The 20,060-nt window shown below is 42.6% G+C and overlaps 1 protein-coding gene across 2 annotated transcripts in view; it reads left to right on the top strand.

Moving 5' to 3' along the window:
- Positions 1-20,060, top strand: part of EXD3 (exonuclease 3'-5' domain containing 3) — a 2,419,489-nt gene that overhangs the window by 1,062,389 nt on the left and 1,337,040 nt on the right. For both annotated transcript variants that reach the window (XM_086921181.1, XM_086921182.1), the window contains one exon: positions 6,207-6,280. In XM_086921181.1, coding sequence (XP_086777307.1) covers positions 6,207-6,280 — 74 coding nt within the window. The remainder of the gene's footprint in view (positions 1-6,206; positions 6,281-20,060) is intronic.

Below are 20,060 nucleotides of genomic sequence, written 5' to 3'. Positions count from 1 at the left end.
GTCAAGAGGTCTTCATAAGACCGAGGCCGAGACAAATACATTAAAACCACATCATGCATAATTCCAAGATATACTTTATAGGTTTATTCAAAATTTTGATCATTACAGAAGGTCAAAATGGTTAGTTAGTTATGAACCAGCTCAAATAAAATAGCCGAAGTCATAATCTGCTGTCAGTTTCTGAAAAAAGTTAATGTATAAAGCAATAAGGTTTAAGGAAGAGCCAAGTATAAAACAAATAGACTGATATTGTCTGCTTATAAAGCCCAAAAAGTACTGGCACATGTGCATATGCATTCACTTTGTTCCCTTCCCCTTAAGGTGAGTCAGATCTTCGTTATTGCTAATAGTTCCCTATTTGTCCCGATCTGCACAGTTTGAGTTACTCGATTACCATGTTTCAGGCGAGTTGTTGACTTTTTTTTAAATTCCAAACTACGCCGTAATTACATCTAACTAGCTAAATGAACATGTCAATGATCTTTCTGAAGGTGCTTAGTTATTACTATACATAGATCCTTAGTTTACATCAAGTTGCATACCACTTACCTTACGTACATATTGCACCAGTACAAATGGTTGTAATAATTCTTGCCAATGATGGATTAGCCGAGTACTCGAGATTCATCTTCAGGATGGGCTTTGCAAATGTTTTTCAAGGAAGTGATTTTACTTTTCTTGCAAAGGGAGCCGAGAAATGTTTTTTGGTGTTTCTCTGACTGAGGACTATCCAGATTCTGGGGGCACTTCCTGTGAAGGATAGTGAGTGATCTTTCCTTCTTGAATCTGGGTGGATCCTATTGTAGTGAATCTGAGATGTGCTGTCCTTCTGATCCTGCCAATTTCTGAACTAGGTATTTTGGAGTTCCATGGTGAAACACTTTATTGGTAACACAGACAAACTTAAAGACACATTGCGCTTCGATAGAATGCCCCTCGAACATTGTGACTTTGGGAGTAATTTGATTGAAACATTGGGCTCCAGCAACAAGTCTGGCTGCTGAATGGAGCATGGCCTTCATGGGATCCAGGTGGGTTTTTGGTGTGCATTGATAGTTGTATTTCCATTGTCCAGTTTAGCTTTGACAAGTGCCTGGACTGCAAGGTTGAGGTCACATTTAACAATGATCAGTTTGACATTTTTGAAGAGTCTTAGGCTGTGCTTGCCTGTTTTGACACTGGTGTTGATATGGCCTCTCATATTGAATTCTTGTCCCTTGCTATTCCCAATGTCTTGCCCGGCACAATTCCCAGTGATTTAGAGCAGTTAATGGTTTTCGAGGTGTATTTGAGCGCATCTAGATGAGTGATCCTGTCTCGGATAGGTCAGGAACTGCCTTGTGTGGAGAATATTAGGAATTCTGTCTTCTGTATATTGAGCTATAAGTAGTTGAAACAGAGCGACAATGTTTAAGCTTTTTAGTGTTTGATTTAGATGAAGGATGTCATTGAGAGAGGATGTTTTATTCATTAAGTGTAGTGTCGTCAGCATATAGGTGATTTGCAAGGTTGAAGTGTTAAGGGAGCAAGATCAGGAGCTCCATATAGAGACTGAATAGAGTTGGGGATAGTAGTCTGTGTTATTCTGGTTCTAAATGCTAAAACGTTTAACCAAACTCTGTAGAGTGCCAATTTCTTTAATTTTGTGAAAAGAGTGCAGAAACATAAATTGTAGAAAAACTGAAATATCACTGAATATTTTGCAGTCCTAAAAAGGAGTGCATTTTCTAAGGCCTCTGTGGTCTCCTGAATATGTCATTGTTTAGTTCTGCATCTGTCAGATTATCTATTCTTTGATAAGTATCTAAGTTCAATGTACTTTATTTGCTTAAGGATCCCCTATATCATTGTATTTGGTGTTTTGGAATCGCTACATTACCCGCACTTCATTTACATGCTTGGCAAGTTGTCCTGCACACTATTAGAATCTATAATCAATTTCTTGGGAGCAGATACCCATGTAATATATTCAACATGGTTGTCTTATGTGCGTGTCCTCCTTCATTGTTGACTTCTAGGGAAGATCAACTTAATATTATTGGATCTTACTACCTGCCAAACATCAAGTATAAACATTTTATTTAACTTTATTAAACTTTATATGCAGTTTATAAAAGGCATACATTGACAGGGAGCATTTCAATTTCGGATATTGCAGACATCATATTATCGACACCAGCTTTGTCACATGCAACAATTGTGATAGCATACTGCGTTACACACAACATAGTTAAGTTTGAGTAGAATGTATTATTGAAGGGTCAATCTGTTTAGTTGTGTGACAGGTACTATGCTTCGAGGGGGGGTGCCGGGCGTCATGGGCCCGCCAGCGTGTGACATCCTAGGGTTATTCGGACTGCAAGTTTGTGGGATTCAGCATGTTTAGCTCTGCGCCCTCGCACTGGCAAAGATATGTCGTAAATTGGTCCCAGATTTTGTGGGGTCGGGTTACTGGTGACATAAGGTCCCAATAGGTAGTGAACGGTGATTGGCAGTGTGAGACATCAGCGAGCCACGCCTTTACTGATGGCGCCGGTCTGCGACCCCAGTGTATCGCCACCCTGCGCTTTGCCAATAACAAAAGCATCACTACTAATCGTCGGTATGTATCTGAGACCTCTTTGACGTATCCCAGTAGGCACAGTATGGGGGGTTGGCATTAGAGGGTCGTCTGCAATGGCGCTAATCATTATGCATACCGAGCGCCAGTAGCCCGCCACCTTCAGACAAGTCCAGGTCAGGTGCCCAAGTGTGGCCTCCGGCAGGAACATCGCAGGCATCTCCCATCCTCATGCAAGCCTATCTTATGCAGGTGCTCCAGGGTACAATAGATTCTATGTAGGTATTTAAAGTGTATCAGTTGCAGTCTATAGTTAGAGGATAGACATTCTGTTTGGTCGCAGCTATAATTCAATTGCTCAGATGATATTTCCAGGCCTGTGTCCCGTTCTCAGGCCTGGTGAGCCTTCAAGGTGCCCAGCGGGGAGGCAGTCCGCATCAGGGAGTAGAGTTGGGTGATAAGTTTACCCAGCGATTTGGTTGTATGGACATATTCTAATGCCGTGCTGACTGGGGGAGGGTCAGGGAACGCGTTTGTGTTCCTGCAAGTCGCCTGGATTTTGATAATATAATAGTGTGTCTAGTGATGTAACCTAGAGTTCAGCATTGTTGGTGAATGAGGGAAAGAATTTGCCATCCCGGTGTAAGTCAGCGAACGTTTGGATGCCCAGTGTCCCAGCACGCCGTGCTGCACCACTGTCTTGTAGTGGGGGGAAGGAGGGGTTTGCTGCCAATGTGGCGGATGGCGCTGAAGAACCGGGATTTAAACCCAGCGGCGCCAGGGGGACGCCCAAAGTCTTCGGGTTCACCTGTCTTAGAATACAGAGACACAGGATACTTCTTGGTGGCATCAAAGATCAAATTTATTAGCTGCAGCCAGTAACAGAGGTCCTAGAAGTACAACACGGTGTATGTTCTCAGGAGACTGCTCAACTTTACAAAGCAAGCCATCCCTTTTTATACAGAAAATTGTGCTTCAGGCAAACATTCCTTATTTACAGTTTGACCACTCACATGTTTCCACGACAAAAAGCATTGCATGATGACAAACCCATTTTTCAGTTTGTCCAGCCCATAATTAATCATCAAACAAACCCATAATAAACATTCTTCTTTAGACAAGCCGGACAAACCCATAATAAAAAGGCCCACAACCCACATCATAAATAGACCATAAAGAAGGAAACAGAAACAGATAGAAGTAGGATAAGGCATGTTTGTGTGTGGTAAAACTTTACGATGTCCTGTGCTCTGATCCTTAATCTTGATCAGCTAAAGGGCAAGAACTGGTTTGGCAAGGTCAGCTTCAGGCAACAGGGTCAGTTCACTCAGGTCAAACAGAAGTCAGCACAAACTCAAGCTAAGGTGTATGTGTCCTAAAGACTCGTTTGGCCACAGTCATCAGCCTATGTGAGGGCAACCACAAAATGGCTGCCATGCACAAAATGGAACCCGAGGGTACAGAACGAAATCTTCAAATACACAGGGAATCCATTGGTGTAACATGACGAAAACACTCATACTTGCTGAACTCACTGTTTACGGTTCGCTGTTACCAAATTCGTAACAGAACCACGACCTTTATGACCCAGGTTCAGAATTCACGGAACCTCAGCGCATAAAGGTTGGCAGTGCCTGTTTGCAGATACCCTCCCACACCAATGTACACACTCCACCATGTTGAATTAGTCTTTGGGTGCTTCGTACGGTTCAAATAGTGCCATGTTTAGTGGCTGTGGGGATGTTTGGTCGCTCTCTACTGCCAGGTGCGATTGAAACGCTGTAGGATGCAGCCAGAACTGTAGGAAACTTGCTTGGGTGCAGAGGGTGTATAGTTGTAGATCCGGGCCACCCAGGTCTCCATGCGCCTCGGGTAGCATTAGGGTTTCACAGGCTACTTTTGGCTGTCGACCTGCCTACGTTAGTGTGATAATGGCAGAGCACAGTCTTTTAAAGAACTGTCCTGTAAAGAGAAGTAGGATATTTACAAAGAGGCATCAACATTTTGGAACGACCACCATTTTAACAATCGCTATGCGCCCAGCCACGGCAGTTTGTTCCATAGCTGGATACAAGTCTCAAGCCAGTCAACTGCAAATCCATAATGCAATCTCCATTGTTGTTCTGGGTCCCTGCATAGCCATATGCCCAAATATTTAGTCGGCTTGGTTGCCAATTTTAGTGGGTATTCCGTTTGGTATGGCGTCTGTAAGTGCAAAGAGTATAGACTTGCTCCAGTTGACTTGGATACCCTACTGGCCTCCAAAGCAGAGCATTTCCTTTGGCATCTGTTCTAGGTTCTTGTAAGGTTCACAAATGTGTAGGATAATGTCATTGGCGTACATAGACACCACTAGTCCCCGGGCAGTGAAACCAATGGCCCTTTCTGCGTTCTTTTGGCGCAGCCTAGCGGCTCCATTGCCACAGCAAATAGGAGCGGTAGTGGGGGTAGCCCTGTCTAGTACCCCGCGTGATTGCAGTCTGAGATTTGGCCGTTTAGGTTAATGCTCGCCAAGGGATGGGTGTATAATAAACAGATTTTTTTAATAAAGCTTGAGCTAAATCCCAAGCGTCCGAGCAGGCGGAAGAGGAAGGACCATTTGAGCAAATTGGATGCTTTTGTTGCGTCTTAAACTGCCGCTACCGCTAGTAAGGAGGAATGGATGTGATGCATGACAGAGAATACCGTATGGAGATTATGAGACGTAGCCCTCCCCGGTATAAATCCAGATTCATCAGGTCGCACAATTATAGGCATAAAGGGCAGTATGCGATTCGCCTGTAACTTTGTGCATATTTTGTTATCTAAGTTGATTAGTGAAAGAGGACGAAATGAGTCAGAGTTCAGGGGCCTTACCTGGTTTGACTATGGTTATAATAATTACTTCTGGAAGGGATGGGGGAGCCGGCCTACTGATAGCGACTTGTGATACATCTCTATAAGGTGTGGGATTAGTATAGTGAATCATAAAGATATTGATAACATTTTTAAATGTAATACCTTTAGCAGGCGATGAACATTTTAGCAAGTCAATATAATAATGTTCCAGGCAAGTGTAAACTTCAAATTTTGCCCATGTAATTTGAATGAATTCCATTGTACTGAGGTAACTATCTTTTTCTGAAATATTTCCAAAAATGTAGTTTTCGTATTTGAGACTCGCACAGTAAAGTGCTGTACCCTTTGAGGTTTTAGTGCTGAGAGTGCCAGGAAATCTACCATCAATCCTCATGACTACGTATCTTCAATGTTCAATTACATCCCAGTTTGTTTCCCGCTAGGTGGGCATAGAATATCAAAGCAGTCCAACATATTCTGCCCTTTGTATTGCTTTTCTTCTAGATGGTCACAAAATATTTAGATTGTTCAATGTTTTTTAAGTTGAAGGCTAGACCTGCTGATCTTGTAAATATATCCAGGTATTGTGAACTCCAGTATATTTCTGTAGTAAAAAACAGCTTCACAGAAGCCAGTACATATTGCGTCTTCCCTTTGGTTTATGATGGGCGGTCACTCAGCTAAGCTCATTCTGCATGGCTTTGGTTGGTGGTTAGCAACAATTGCAGTTTATCAAAGAGGCTTTGTACATATTTTGCACTTTCTACTGCGTAGACCAGGCTAACATCTTTCGATTCATCTTTTTCAGCCCTCTGTCCGAATGTGGTAAACCTGCGCCATATTGGAACCCTAAAATACTTATTCTTCAAGAGGTTTGTTGAGGTATGGACCATTTTTACTTCAGAATGTTTTGTAGGCTGATTTGCAAAGTTTATTGTGGTTGTGTGCGATTACGTTCTTAGAGCACGCTGCAGATGTCATTAATCTTGAGAAAAACTCCAGATATGTCACTGGTTAACAGCTGGGCCAATATGCTGACTCTAAACAAGCTGTTTTCAATATGGGGCACTTCCTAGTCTTTTACTGTATATTTATCATCTAAGATATGTTTGTCTTGTGAATAAATGATTGATTTACTAAATATACTAAGGGACCTATAAGGATGATACAGTCACTGAGGGGAACAATGAGTGCCAGAGTCTTGGCATCACTAGTTTCACATTGTGCAAGATCACTTCTGAAGTAATACATTTCAAGTGAACTTCCCTCCCTCCCACCCCATAGTCTAGCCCTCTAAATAAGTAATGTTTGGAATGTATAAGACTTCTCTATAAAGTGGTATAAATCTTTCTAAAACATAATCTATTTGGCTTGACATAGGTTTTCGTATATACTTATTGCTGATTGGTATGTTGCTGCAGGGAGACAGATTAATTGAAGGCCTTTATGATATGGCCCTTTGGAAGGAGATAAACGGAGACAAATTTATTGCAGATTACGGGGCTCCTTGGTTCCAGAATCCAAAAGCAAGTGCTGTAAAACAAACGGAAGCTCTTGTCCTCAGCAACACAGTCCTACTCCTGCATTCTATGGTATTTCTTTAGTATACCCATTTCTAGGTCTCGCCTACGCAGCGGGCATGCGCTGCTTAGGAGAGGACCTCATGTCATCGATGTGATTTTCTCCCCAAAATCGTGCAATCGTTGCATTGTTTTCTATTGCAAAGCATGCACATTTGGCAATCTCCTCACGGGAGCGAGCGGCTGGCATATGGCAGCAATTATCGCTGCGACAGCCGCTCCCTCCCACAAGTGAATCGCGCAGGCCCCCTCCTCTCTCCCCTCCCCCTGCTGCGAGGCGCTCGCACTTGTTTTTCTCTTTCTTTCAAACACAAACACCCACTTAGGTGTCTCATTTCCACAAAGCGCTTTTACGTCAGAGACTGCCATCACCTGCGGCTCGCGGCCTTAGTCACCTTTCAGCCTAAGCTCCCCTCACCCGCTCCAGGGGGTTCTTAGAGAAGGGGTTAAGAAAATGCTCAAAAAATAGCCTCATTTGCTATCTCAGTCGACCTCAGCACGTGACTATTCTGCACGCTCTTGTGAAGAAGATGTGAGACACAAGGACTTGTCACTCTGCCGCTTAATGAACAAAGGTAACAACAAGTCACATAATAATTAAGTACTCACCCCAAGTCTTCGCGCAGCACTGCGCCATGATGTGGTATCCCCATCGATCCTCCAGCGGCACGAAGGGATCGTCGGCGTACGTTTCCCGCCAGAGTTTCAGAGCGGCGGATTCGAAGTCTGCCAGCACGCCGTCCATGTCCACGAGCATGCGCAGTGTCACTGGTCCAGATGCAGAGTTGTTTGCATCAGCCGCTGCCTTGGAGGCTGTCGGGGGCGGTTGAGCAGGTTGCGCTGCCTTGTCTGGGGCTTGTTTCTCTGCCTCGGGTGTCTTGCCGTCCTTCGGCGTGTCTGAGGGTCCCGCTTGCACACCCCCTCCTGGGGCTTTTTTCCCTGCCTCAAATGCCTTGCTGTCCTTCGGTGTGGCTTGGGGTCCCGCTTGCGCACCCTCTCTTGGGGCTTGTTTCCCTGCCCCGTGTTTCTTGCTGTCCTTTGGTGGGGCACCACCCGCTCCCTGGGACCCCGCTCCTTCTTCAAGGCACTCATCCTCCTTATGCGTCGGAGGTCCCCCTGGCCCGGTACTCTGGGCTGTCTGTGATGGACTTGCAGCTTTAGCCTGGCTGGGCTTCGGTGTGGCTTGGGGACTCTTCTTGGCTGTCTGTGATGGACTTCCTGCAGCCTTACTCTTTGACGGGTTAGCACTATGCACCCATCTACAATAAAGTACTACGTGATGCAGGTTTGATGGGGGTATGGCGTATGGGGTGACCGAGCGGCCAATACACAACAGAGAACAAGTTTAAACCATGACTGACCATGTTATAAAGCTGTATTCCGGAAGAGCTGGACCGCTCAGTAACTTACATCATATGTCCATGCCTATATGTGCTTCTTACTCTTAAAATAGGAGTGCCTGTTTTAGGGGATTTTCTCGTAATGGCAACAAATTGAGCAAGATTTGGAGAGATGCTAGTCAATTTTATCGGTTTATACTTCGAACTATGCTTGGCTGTCGTAGCACAATATTTTATTGACAATTGAATCTCGCACATTTGAGTGTCCAGAGAATGATGCAATGCAATCTGCCAATTTCAACTTGCACTCTTGGTTCTGTCCAATAGGCCTAAAGTACCATATTACAATGGCCGTGCTGACAAATTGATATTTACAAGTCGCTAACTTTTCAGTGGCATTCTAAATAGAGAAATTAGCATTTCCTTTTGTGTTGGGGGGAGGAGTGGGCGAGGCAACTGAGAGAATAAGGTCTGAGAGAGTGGCAAACTCATGCCACATCGGTTTACTATCCACTTGGCTTGTCTAACATACATCTTCCGCCAGATTTTAATTTTTTTTTAGAACTCTTTTTATTTGCAACAAAAATAAAGTGGTGGTCAGCACAATCAGGGAATTTGTTTGCCGCATGAGTACCATAGGAAAACACAGTACATACAGAACCTGTCAGATACAAGACATCTCATAGCAGTATAGTTATAACAGCAGTTCACAGTGCAATCTGTTTGTCAATGGGGGTGATTCGGGGGGTTCACACAGGGTACCCCGATAGTCATTCCAGTTGAACCACGCCGTCACCCATTTGCGGGGCAGCCCCGGGCCACGTACACTGTCTTTTCCTGGAGCATACACCAGTCAATATCCGTTTTCCAGGAACTAAGTGTTGGAGGCGTTACTGCCCCCCACAGCCTAGCTATGTTGCGCTTCGCAATTGCCAATCCTAGCATCACCCAGAGCTTCCACCTCGAGGGCAGGTCCGTGGGCTCCCAGATGTTCAATAGACACCTCTTCACCTCCAGTCGCAACTCCACCCCCCATACCTCTCGCAGACAGTCAATACACGTTTCCAGTAGGACTGCAGCACAGGGCACTCCCACAGTATGTATTGTATTGTAATTGCATTTATGTCGAAAGTTCCACCTCCCCACACCTCCTCCTCCAGAGTCCATCCTCACTTCGGCCCATCAACATCAGCCTAGTGCCAGAAACGTAAACCTGGTGGAGAATTTTCAACTGGATCAATCTAAGTCTGGCTGATATTGCTACCTCCTTGGGAGATGCTAGCGCGCCTCTCCACCCCTCGTCGTCTATTTATCTTCCGCCAGATTTGATTTTTTTTTCACAGAGAGTAGGTTACATTATGGGATGTTAAGTCAGTTTCTTGAAATTACATGACCAAAAAGGCTAATTTCTAATATTTATCCAATGATGTGAGCATAGGACCATTGTTTTCTGGCAATTAAATATATGAGGAACTGAAATGTCACACTTAAGTACACCAAAAACAGAAATGTCACACATATGTAAAAAACTTGGCAGCTATGAGGCTAAAGTAATTGTAGAGAAAACGTTTTGGCAACGGGGGAAGTTTTAAAGAACAGCTACCCTACCAAAGTCCATGGGAGGCATTAAACATACCGAAGGATGGAAATGATTCCAAGGTGAGAGAGGGCGAGCTGAAGGGAATACAACCGACAAGATACTCAATACATCCTGCAGCCCACCGAAAACACAAGTTCCACTGCAAGTGTTGCGCATTTGGCCATTGAATGTCACTCATAAGGTCCTGAAACCAAAGAACTGTCACTCATAAGCATTCTGAAACCTTAGCAGCTATGAGTTAGAGCCCTGGAGAATGAGGCTACAACACACACCGGAGAATGATACTACAGACAAGCATTTGCAATTCAATAGGTCTTGTATTTGCGAGAGTTGGAGCTATTGGCATTGCAAATGACAATGTCTTATTTATGTTTTAAAAACCTGCAAGCGGTACATAAACACTCAGTTTGTTCTTGTAGTCATTGCTTACCGGACGCAAGGCTGGCAGTAACTGCGCCCCTGTTACTGCCAACCTTGCTTCTGGGAAGCAAGGACTGTAAGTACACATTGCGTGTTTACGCACCGCTTGCAGGTTTTAAAAACCCATAAATAAAAGGCATTGTCATTTACAATGCCAATAGCTCAAACTCTCACAAATGCGAGACATATTGCATTGCAAATGCTTGTTTAAAAAGACTCGTATATAATGTGAATGGGAACTTTTTTCAGGAGTCCCATGGCAATCGGGGTTTACTGTGCACAAATTGAGACAGTTGGAGCCTTTTATCTTTGTTTTGTTAAGTCTTAACCTTACTATTGAGCAAAAAAATGAGCACCAAGCATATACCTTTAGCACTTGACAGTCATGGTAGTCGAATAGGATTACTCGGGGAGGTAGTGTTGGGCTACAAAATGAGACTCAAATAAAACATCTAACGGGAGTTAATAAGTTGGTATCCAGTGGGAGTTATTACTGTGTACTCAAGTAAGATTCTGACGGTTTCTGTGTGACAGCCTAGACTGATCCCATAGGACAGTCTCTATGGTATCTTTAGTGCAAAGCAGGGAGCTCGCACAGGTGTTCTAGAATTACTGGCGTCTTTGGTAAGTCCGACCTGGCCCTTGGCAATGCAAGCAAATACTGCCTCCAGCGGACTGGGTTTCTCCCACCTAGGTACCCTTTCTTTGCACTTTACTGTGCTCCTAATTGGTTTGCGGGAGCAGTTCTGGTCAAGATGTGGCTGTGTTCTGCACATCCCAGCTTGTGAGGATTGCACTGTCCCAGTGCCAACACTGAAAGAAAAACTGTTTGCACCTGGGTCCGTGCGCTTGCGGTCTGATGGATTTTGCTTCTTGGGTTGTACCTAAGACCCAATTATAAAATCTAGCACCCAACCAACTTTAGGCACCCTCCCCTCACAAAGGAATACAAAAAAGTGATGGGTGAAATTCTTGAATTAATCTCAGCCACTGGTAAATTACTCAGAACTGTATCACAGTCCTTCGTTTTTTGCCCACTATGCAACTCAGATTAAACATAGCATATGCAAATTATCCTTTGACCTGTTAGGCTGAATCCAGTCCTAACTGCCAGTCAAGGTCCCCTCCGAACCGGTACATGAGAAATCCCAGACCGCTTTTGGCGGACTAGGGCCTTTTTGGGAGGGGGCATCTCGGTTCCAGGTGCATGGTGAGCACAGGACCAATGTGTGGGCATACTTGTAGCACTGACAAATACAAACAATTTGATGAGTGGAATGCATCTGACATATAGACAATTTAGGCAAAATAATTTAATCTATAGCCGCAACTTCCATCAAGTCAGCCAACGCTTTAGGTATTTTGGGGCATTCTGATTACCAGATGTGGCATGATATTGCACTTTTGCTGGAACCTATCCCAGAGGTTAAGAGGGAGACAGCAAGAGCTATCCATAAGGAAGGAGAACTCACTGCTTATTTCATTAGTGATGCAGCAATGAATGTCTGCAGTACACATTTTTGTCAACGAGCAGGAGGAACAGTGTTAAGAAGCCAAGTCCACAGCCTTCTACACTGAGGTACAATCAAAGATTTTGGACATGCCCCTTGATGAACTTACTCTGTTCGGCAAGCATGAAGATAAGGTACTCAAAATAGATACTGATAATGCCAAGTCTTTGGATCTCCTACTGTATTGCAGATTTGGCTTTTCTAATTTTTGTGTCGCACGGAGATCTCAAAGTTTTAGGAGTAGGTTCAACCAGTAGGGAAGTCAACTGTCATATTATCCTTAAACAATCTGGATATGCTCAATAATGCACCTATAACTATAGTCAAAAGCAGTCCTACAGGAGAACATTAGGAAGGAGGAGTGCTTTTCAGCCACGATCCAGTGGCAGCTAGAAAAGAGCACGACTCTCTACCTTTGCCTCCTTTCTCATCTGCTACTCTGCAATTGGGGTGCAGAACTTTGCTGTTTGCTTGTGCTTTGGAGACTACAACAATGGACACATGGGTAAAGCAAATTGTTCTTTCACACTATAAATTGGAATTTATCCAGAGATCCCCACTGAACCCACCCAAGAAAGAGTATCATCTACATCCAATTGAAGACCTGGCTATTTAAAAACTAACAAACAGGAAGGGGAGGTAGAGCAAAATAGAGAAGGATTCTTGCTCCACAGACTACATTATTAAACAAAGAATATCCAAGTCAGAGGTAGGGACAAGTGTTCAACAGGTGGTGTTGGAGCACTTAGTGTTTTGTAAAATACCCCTCACACACCAAAAGGCCCCTTGGTGTCATGCTTCATCATCGGGGTCTTCGCACCCCTCGAACGGGATGTGGCGTGCTGCGACCTACGGCTACGTGGGAGCACTTATAGTTAATTACTATATGTGGTGCATGTGTATTGGGTGTATTTACAAGTGAGTGGTGGGACGTGGTGAAGGTTTAAAAAGTACCTGGCACGTGAGTTTACTCGAAAAAATGTATTCCTAACTCCGGCTGGTACTATTAAAAAAGTGCAATGTAAGGTTAAACCTGTCGTGTTAATGGACAGAACCTCAGGTGTGTGTCGACATGTTTCGGAGGCAAAACTCCTTCTTCAGGACGGGGGCACAACTTCCCCACCTTACTCACGTTTCATTAATTATGAATCAAAATGTAATAAAGTTGATAAATATCAAAAGTCCAGATAAAATCCCGTTAGAGTTCTATAAGGTGTTTTGGGAGGAGTTAGGAGGAGATATGCTTTATATTATGAAACAAGCACAGAAGGGATGCTCAATACCAAACACCTGGTCTGAGGCTGAAATTGTGGTCATCCTTAAGAAAGGGAAAACACCAACAGATCCTGGGTCATACAGACCAATTACTCTCATGAACACAGACACAAAGATATACTCAAAGGCACTGGCAATAAGATTCGCCAGTGTAATAACACCTCTAGTTACCACCACCCAACGTGGTTTTATACCAGGACGGGGGACTACGCACCACGTAAGGAAGCTAATTACCCTTATGGACAAAACAGAGGCTAGCGGGGACCCATTCGCGGTATTATTACTGGATGCTGAAAAAGCTTTTGACCGTGTATCATGGGTATATGTGTGGAGTGTTTTGGGAAAAATGGGATTTGGTAATGGCTTTTTGACAGCGATAAAGACACTGTATAGAGATCCAGTAGCGGCAATTAGAATCAATGCGGGTTTAACGGATAAAGTTAAAATTAATAGGGGCACAAGGCAGGGTTGCCCATGCTCCCCGCTATTGTTTGCAATATATCTAGATCCGCTAATCCGGAGATTGGAGTCAAATATGAATATTCCCCCAATCGCTACACTTAGGGGGGAGTGTAAGATTTTGGCTTACGCTGATGACGTGGCGGTTATAACACCATCACCCACAGAGGCTATAAGATATGTGGAACAGGAGGCAAACGAATTTGGGAAGGTGTCTGGGTATTCTTTGAATACCGGAAAAACACAAATTATAAAAAATAATAAGGCTATATGCCAGGATCCACGGGTGGTGCAGACGGGAACTTATCTGGGAATAACCATAACCTCAGATTTAGAAAAGATAGTAGAATTAAATATTGATCCTATTGTACGGAAAGTAGGGGGAGAACTAGATAGACTGAATAATCTCCATCTTACTTTGGTTGGAAGAGTGAATATTGTAAAAATGTTAATTATGCCGAAATTTTTGTACCTCTTCCGAACAATTCCCTTATGGTTTGATAATGTGTGGTTTAAAAGGATTGAAAATATGACTAACAAATTTATTTGGTCCAAAGGCAAAACTAGGAGAGCGGCGAGATTCCTGGCACTCCCACGGGAAAGAGGAGGATGGGCATTACCAGACTTTAAGCTCTATTACTGGGCCGCTGCTCTGCAGTATATGGTAGGATTAATAGGTGGAGCAGAAGTAGAAGGAGAAGACCATCTGGGGTCACTAGCAATATATGGCATATTGATGGGTGAAGAAATCAAAAATATTTTTTTGAAAAACTTTGACACGGCGTACTTTAAAAGAACACGCTTCAAGACTATTTTGGGTGCATACAATATATGGAAGGCTTTTATGAAAAAGTTTGGTTTGGGGAAATTCAATAGATATACGAGGATATATGAGAATATGTCATTTCCGGGAGATATATTCTCTGATTCAGTTTATACAGAGTGGTATCGGAAAGGGGTAACAAAACTGGGGGATGTTATGGGGTCACAAGGGGTGAAACAATTTGCAACAATACAGAAAAAATTTAATTTGTCAACAAGTCACTTCTTCAAATATTTACAAGTAAGAAGCTTCCTACAAAATAAAAGAGGGGGAACAAGAGGATTTGAAAAAAATAACATATTAGAGATAATAGAGACTGGAGTAGATTGCACAATTAAAAGGTTCTACGCCGAGCTAAATGATCAAAGACCAGACGACATGGCTAAATGGGGGGAAACCTGGTCAACGAAGCTGGGCATAGAACAAGAATGTTTTAATGTATCACTAGAATTAGGGACGAATATTCTATGCTCTGCGTCATTACAGGCACAGCACTATAAGACCATGTATTGGCTATATTACACCCCGGCTAAATTAGCACAATGGGGGGCGACAACCGGTATAAACTGCCCTAGGTGCATGAGTGTAGACGCAGATGCTATTCATATGTTTGCAACATGTCCATGCTTAGTTACAATACTTAAGGAGATAGAAATGTTTTTACAAAGGGCATTAAAACTATCTACTAACTTAACACCTGCAACTATTTTGCTAGGTGTAGATGGAAGCAATGAAGCTGAGGCAGGAAACTACTTTATTTTTGTTGCCATGGCAGTGTATAGACTATGTGTCGCCTCTGCATGGTTAGATCAAATGGCACCATCATTTCAGCAATGGTTAGCTAGGTTGTTGAGTATATATAATTTAGAAAGAGCGATCTACTCAAGAAGAGGGAAAAATTCGAGGAAATTAGGTTTGAAAATATGGGAGCCAATAACGAAATGGAAGGAAGAAGGATGATCTGTATAGAAAATGTATATAATTTGTATATAATGTATAATGTATATAGTGTGTATAATTGATATCAATATGTAAGTATAAGGAGAGTGACTCCACTCCAATAAGAAGGATTGATGTAATATCTTGGTATGAAGAAGAAGTTTTCTGTTTAGGGCATAACGAGCCATATGGCGCAAATTTCTTATGATTATGTATTACTGTTTTCTTTATTATCTGTTCCATGCCCCCTCTGGGTTCCAGAGGGTGGAAATTATCTAAAAATCTGTCAATAAAAAGAATATAAAAAAAAAAAAAAAAAGTGAAATTACTAAAAGGCTATAATGTGCCTACAGCGGTATGCTACAAGTACAATGACCTGTAGGGAAAAGAGACAAAGAGATGGTCACCCATGTACCGGGTAGTTCAAGCAGGTGCAATCACCTGGAACTGTAAAAATGTGCTTGAATAAGCCCTGTAAATAAAAAGACACTGACAAAACATACAACAAAGATACACAAATTACTAGAATTAACTGGAAGTTACTTATGAAGCTTGCTTGCTTGCTTCATGAGCAATAGGAACGTCTGGGGTGTTGCTTTTAATGCAATCTGAAGTGAGAGATAGTTATAGGAATAAGAGTAAAATCTCACTTACTTAGTTGGTTTGTAGAAATGATAGTTTTTCTGTTTCATACTCACAGGTTCGGGACATACTATTCAATGTCTTACCCCACACTCTGCTCCGCTGATGTGAGGAGGGCAAGCGGCAATCACTTTTTATACCCGGCTCTTAATTGTTGGTCTGAGCGAGCAGAAATGTGAAAATGCCCAAGTATGGGTATTCCGATGTTGACAGGTTAATTGCATGCCCTTGCGGAAGTAACAAAATGACCAAATAAGGGTATTCCGTTATGGTCAGGATAATTACATGCCCTTGTACGGCATGTCCGATCATGATCCTCCGTCTCCGTGTGTCCAAACGTGCTGCTGGAGCCGGGAATCGAACTGTGAACGCTGTTGTTCGAAGTCAGGTATCATAGCTGCTGGGTCACACTTTTTCCACTCCTATATGTTAATTACTGCTAATTAAGTTTTAAGCATTGTTAAGTTATAACTTATAACAGACTACTGTTACAATTAGTTTTTCACTACAAAAATATGCACGTCTTTTTAAAATGTACTTAAAAACAATATAGGTTTCAGGGACATTGTAGTTAGAAATTAGCATTTATAAAACCTTTTAAATTCACTGAAAAAACCATTGGTTTTACAGACGTTATAGTTATGTCACTGACCATGTCATGAATTATGTAATATGTGACGTCATCAGCAGTGCATTGCGGTGGCGCGAGTAACAGGGAAATTTCTCTGGTTTTGTATGAGTAAAATGTCTAACCAACTATAACGTCCCTGAAACCTATGTTTTTTTCAGAGAATTTCAAGGGTTTTTTAAAAGCTAATTCCTAACTATAACGTCCCTGAAACTTATGTTTTTTTCAGTGAATTTCAAAGGTTCTTTAAATGCTAATTTCTAACTATACAATCTGTAAAAACCTATGTTTTGTTCTGTGATGTATGTATATGTGTGCATATATATATATATATATATACATGTGTATATATATGTATATATACATGGGCGGGAGAAGAATAGTGTTCTTCATTTCATCTGTGTTCTTACTGAGATTTTAGTTTAGAACACCAGCATGCAATCTGCTTGTTGCTTTAAAACTTCAGCATCATGGTATCAGCTGACGCGCTACGGCACAGAGAGGCCGTGGCGGACGCACTGTTTTTTTAATCTGCCTGATATCAGGGAAAAGCAATGTGGCACAAAGGAGGTCACAAACACGAACAACGACACCAAAGCACTTTTAAAGGCTCTAGAAAAATTACTGCGCACTGAACTCAATAAATGGTGGGGGAAAAAATCTTTAGAAAAATATTGTGAGGTTCATAGAATCCCAAGGGGATTAAGAATAATCATTGCACCAACTTTTGAAAACCCCAATCCCTTGACGGTGAAAGTAGGCAACAAACAACCTAGAAGCATCAATGAACATGGTGTCTATTCAAATGTGCCGAAATTGACCGGATTGAAATCCTCAAAGAGATCGAGAAAATCGAAAGCCTACTTGATAGTCATGAGAATAAGGAGCAGATCAAGAAAGGCAGAGAGATTGATGTTCGGTTAAAGAAATTTGAGGACACCATTAAAGCCAGTAAAATCTATTAATTCACAAGGGATAAGCATGATTATGAATCTGGGAGAATTTTCACATTTTCAAAGAAATTCAACACTATAAAGAGGCAAGCATTAACCACCAAACCACCTGGTACAGTGACTGCTGCAGTCTCAGGCCATGATCCAACTACCTCGGACTTGTGTTCAAAACTCAGCAGCAGTGACTCTGAAACCAGCAGGGGGCCAGTGGCCAGGATTATGTGCCCTCTAATTTTACACCGGGAGATGAGCTTACTTTTTTACAATGGACGCTGCGATCACACAATCCACCCAAGAAACAAGGAGATGGAGGAACTGGCACAGAAAACAAAGGCGCAAACTCCGAAAACAGCAACTGCGAAAGGGGAGGATACAACAAAAAGAAGTGGTCCCAACGTTAACTGGCGCGGATAATACAGTGATAAATCTCTCAGAAACGGTTCTATCTGCTGCTGAAATCCAGTTGCTGTCTCTAGGTTTATCATATTGCCCTCCCACAAATTTCAAGTATTTCCAAACGAGGGTGGACCTGTTCAAATTTATAAGAAACTCAAATTGCTAAAATTTTACAAGCTTAAGAGCACTTCAGACAGTGTACCTGGGTCTAATCAACTTCCTAATGCTTTTCCCACTTTCCGACATCAATACATTAAAAGCTTTACACTCCCTAGCCAATGAAGATGAAGCAACATCAGAGTCAACAAAATCGGACATATCAGACATCGGCATCAGCAGTAGTTCTGCCCCAATGAGCCCCTTCCGTCCAACTTCCAGTTTTGTGCCTGTGATGCATAAAGACGCCATAGATGTGTTCAATGACTGTGTCACTGAGGATTTGAAACCGCGAAATATGAAAATCATGCGCAAAAAAACTCGCAGGAGGTATAGAGATATACAGTACTCCAAACTTGTGCAGAAACTCAGGACCAATAAGAACTTGATTGTGAAGCAGGCGGAAAAGGGGGACAATATCGTCCTGTGTCCGAGGGATTTATATTTACCGGAGGCTGAGCCCACTTAAATGACACTGACTGCTACAGGAAAGCGTTGCCCATCGAACTGACACGTTTAAAAGACACTGTGCACAAAGAGCTGAAGCATTGGAAGCGTAAGGGTCTCATTACCAAGCATGAATTCAGTTTCATCAAGAACGAATATCCGATTACTCCAGTGTTGTACTTTATCCCGAAGGTACATAAACATGTAACACCAGTACCAGGGAGACTGATTATTTCGGCTCAACGTAGCCTTTTAGAGCCGATGTCCAAGTACGTGGATCATTATTTACACGAATTTGTGGAGTGTCTCCCGTCGTTTATAAAGGACACTGGCTACTTCCTGTCCAAACTGCAACCTGTAAAGTGGGATGATGACTTAATATTTATCGTGATGGACATTTGTTCATTATACACTAGTATACATCATGTGGACGGTGTCAATGCAGTCAAACACTATCTGGGCAGTAGAAGTATTCAGCTATATGAACATAATCTGATGATTGTAGCCATGATCGAAATGTGTCTCAGAAATAATTTCTTCTTCTTCAATAAGATGTTGTTTCAGCAACTACGGGGAGTTGCCATGGGGCATGTTTCTCCCTCAGCTATGCGTGTCTCCACGTTGGCTAGTGGGAGGAACATTTCCTCAGGGTTGACCATGGGGAGGTCTATGATGCACACTTCCTCCATTGGTGGAGGTTTATTGATGACATTGTATCATATGGAGGGGATCTGAGGAATCTGCACATCAGTTTGTACATAATATCAATACTAACAAACTTAACCTAAATTTAACCGCGAATGTCAGCAGCCGGTGTGTGCAATTCTTGGATGTAGAGCTGTATGTTGAGGACAACATTATTCAGACTAGACTCCACAGGAAGAGCAATGCTGGAAACTCTGTTGCATTCTAGCAGTACTCACCCATCCCACCTTATCTGCAGTATCCCCTATGGAGATTTTCTGTGCATTAGAAGAATTTGTAATTCAGATGCGGATCTTGTGGTTTGTCAGGCGGAAGCTCTACAGAGATTTTTGTCCTGAGGTTAGAAGCGGGCTGAGCTCATACAGGTACTGAACAAGGCCAATGAACACAATAGAGATGAGTTCCTCCTGTGTAAAAATGCTGCCACTAATGTGAGTACTTCTATTTCCATCCAGGGAACTGATATTTCAGAACCGGTCAGATTAATAACTGCCTATAGCAGCAAGGAGAGAGAAATTCGGAAGATTATCTATAAACATTGGCCGATAGTGTTATCAGATCTAACACTATCTCAAATCGTGCCCAAACTTCCCACTCTCACTTTTAGCCGTGCACTCTCGATGAGGAATGCACTTGTCAAGAGCAGCCCGGAGGTAATTGTGTCTGAAAATTGGTTATATCCCAGGTCAGGTTTCTTCAAATGTAATACGTGCTGTGCGTGTAAATTTGGTAAAAACATCACCGAATACACAACAGCATTTGATGATAGACCTATTAAAATCCGGGGT

Source organism: Lissotriton vulgaris, chromosome 5, assembly GCF_964263255.1.
Source record: "Lissotriton vulgaris chromosome 5, aLisVul1.2, whole genome shotgun sequence".
In the NCBI taxonomy this organism is placed as follows: Eukaryota; Metazoa; Chordata; class Amphibia; order Caudata; family Salamandridae; genus Lissotriton; species Lissotriton vulgaris.
The sequence above is the reverse complement of the archived record's forward strand: the minus strand, read 5'-3'. Positions and strand labels throughout refer to the sequence as shown.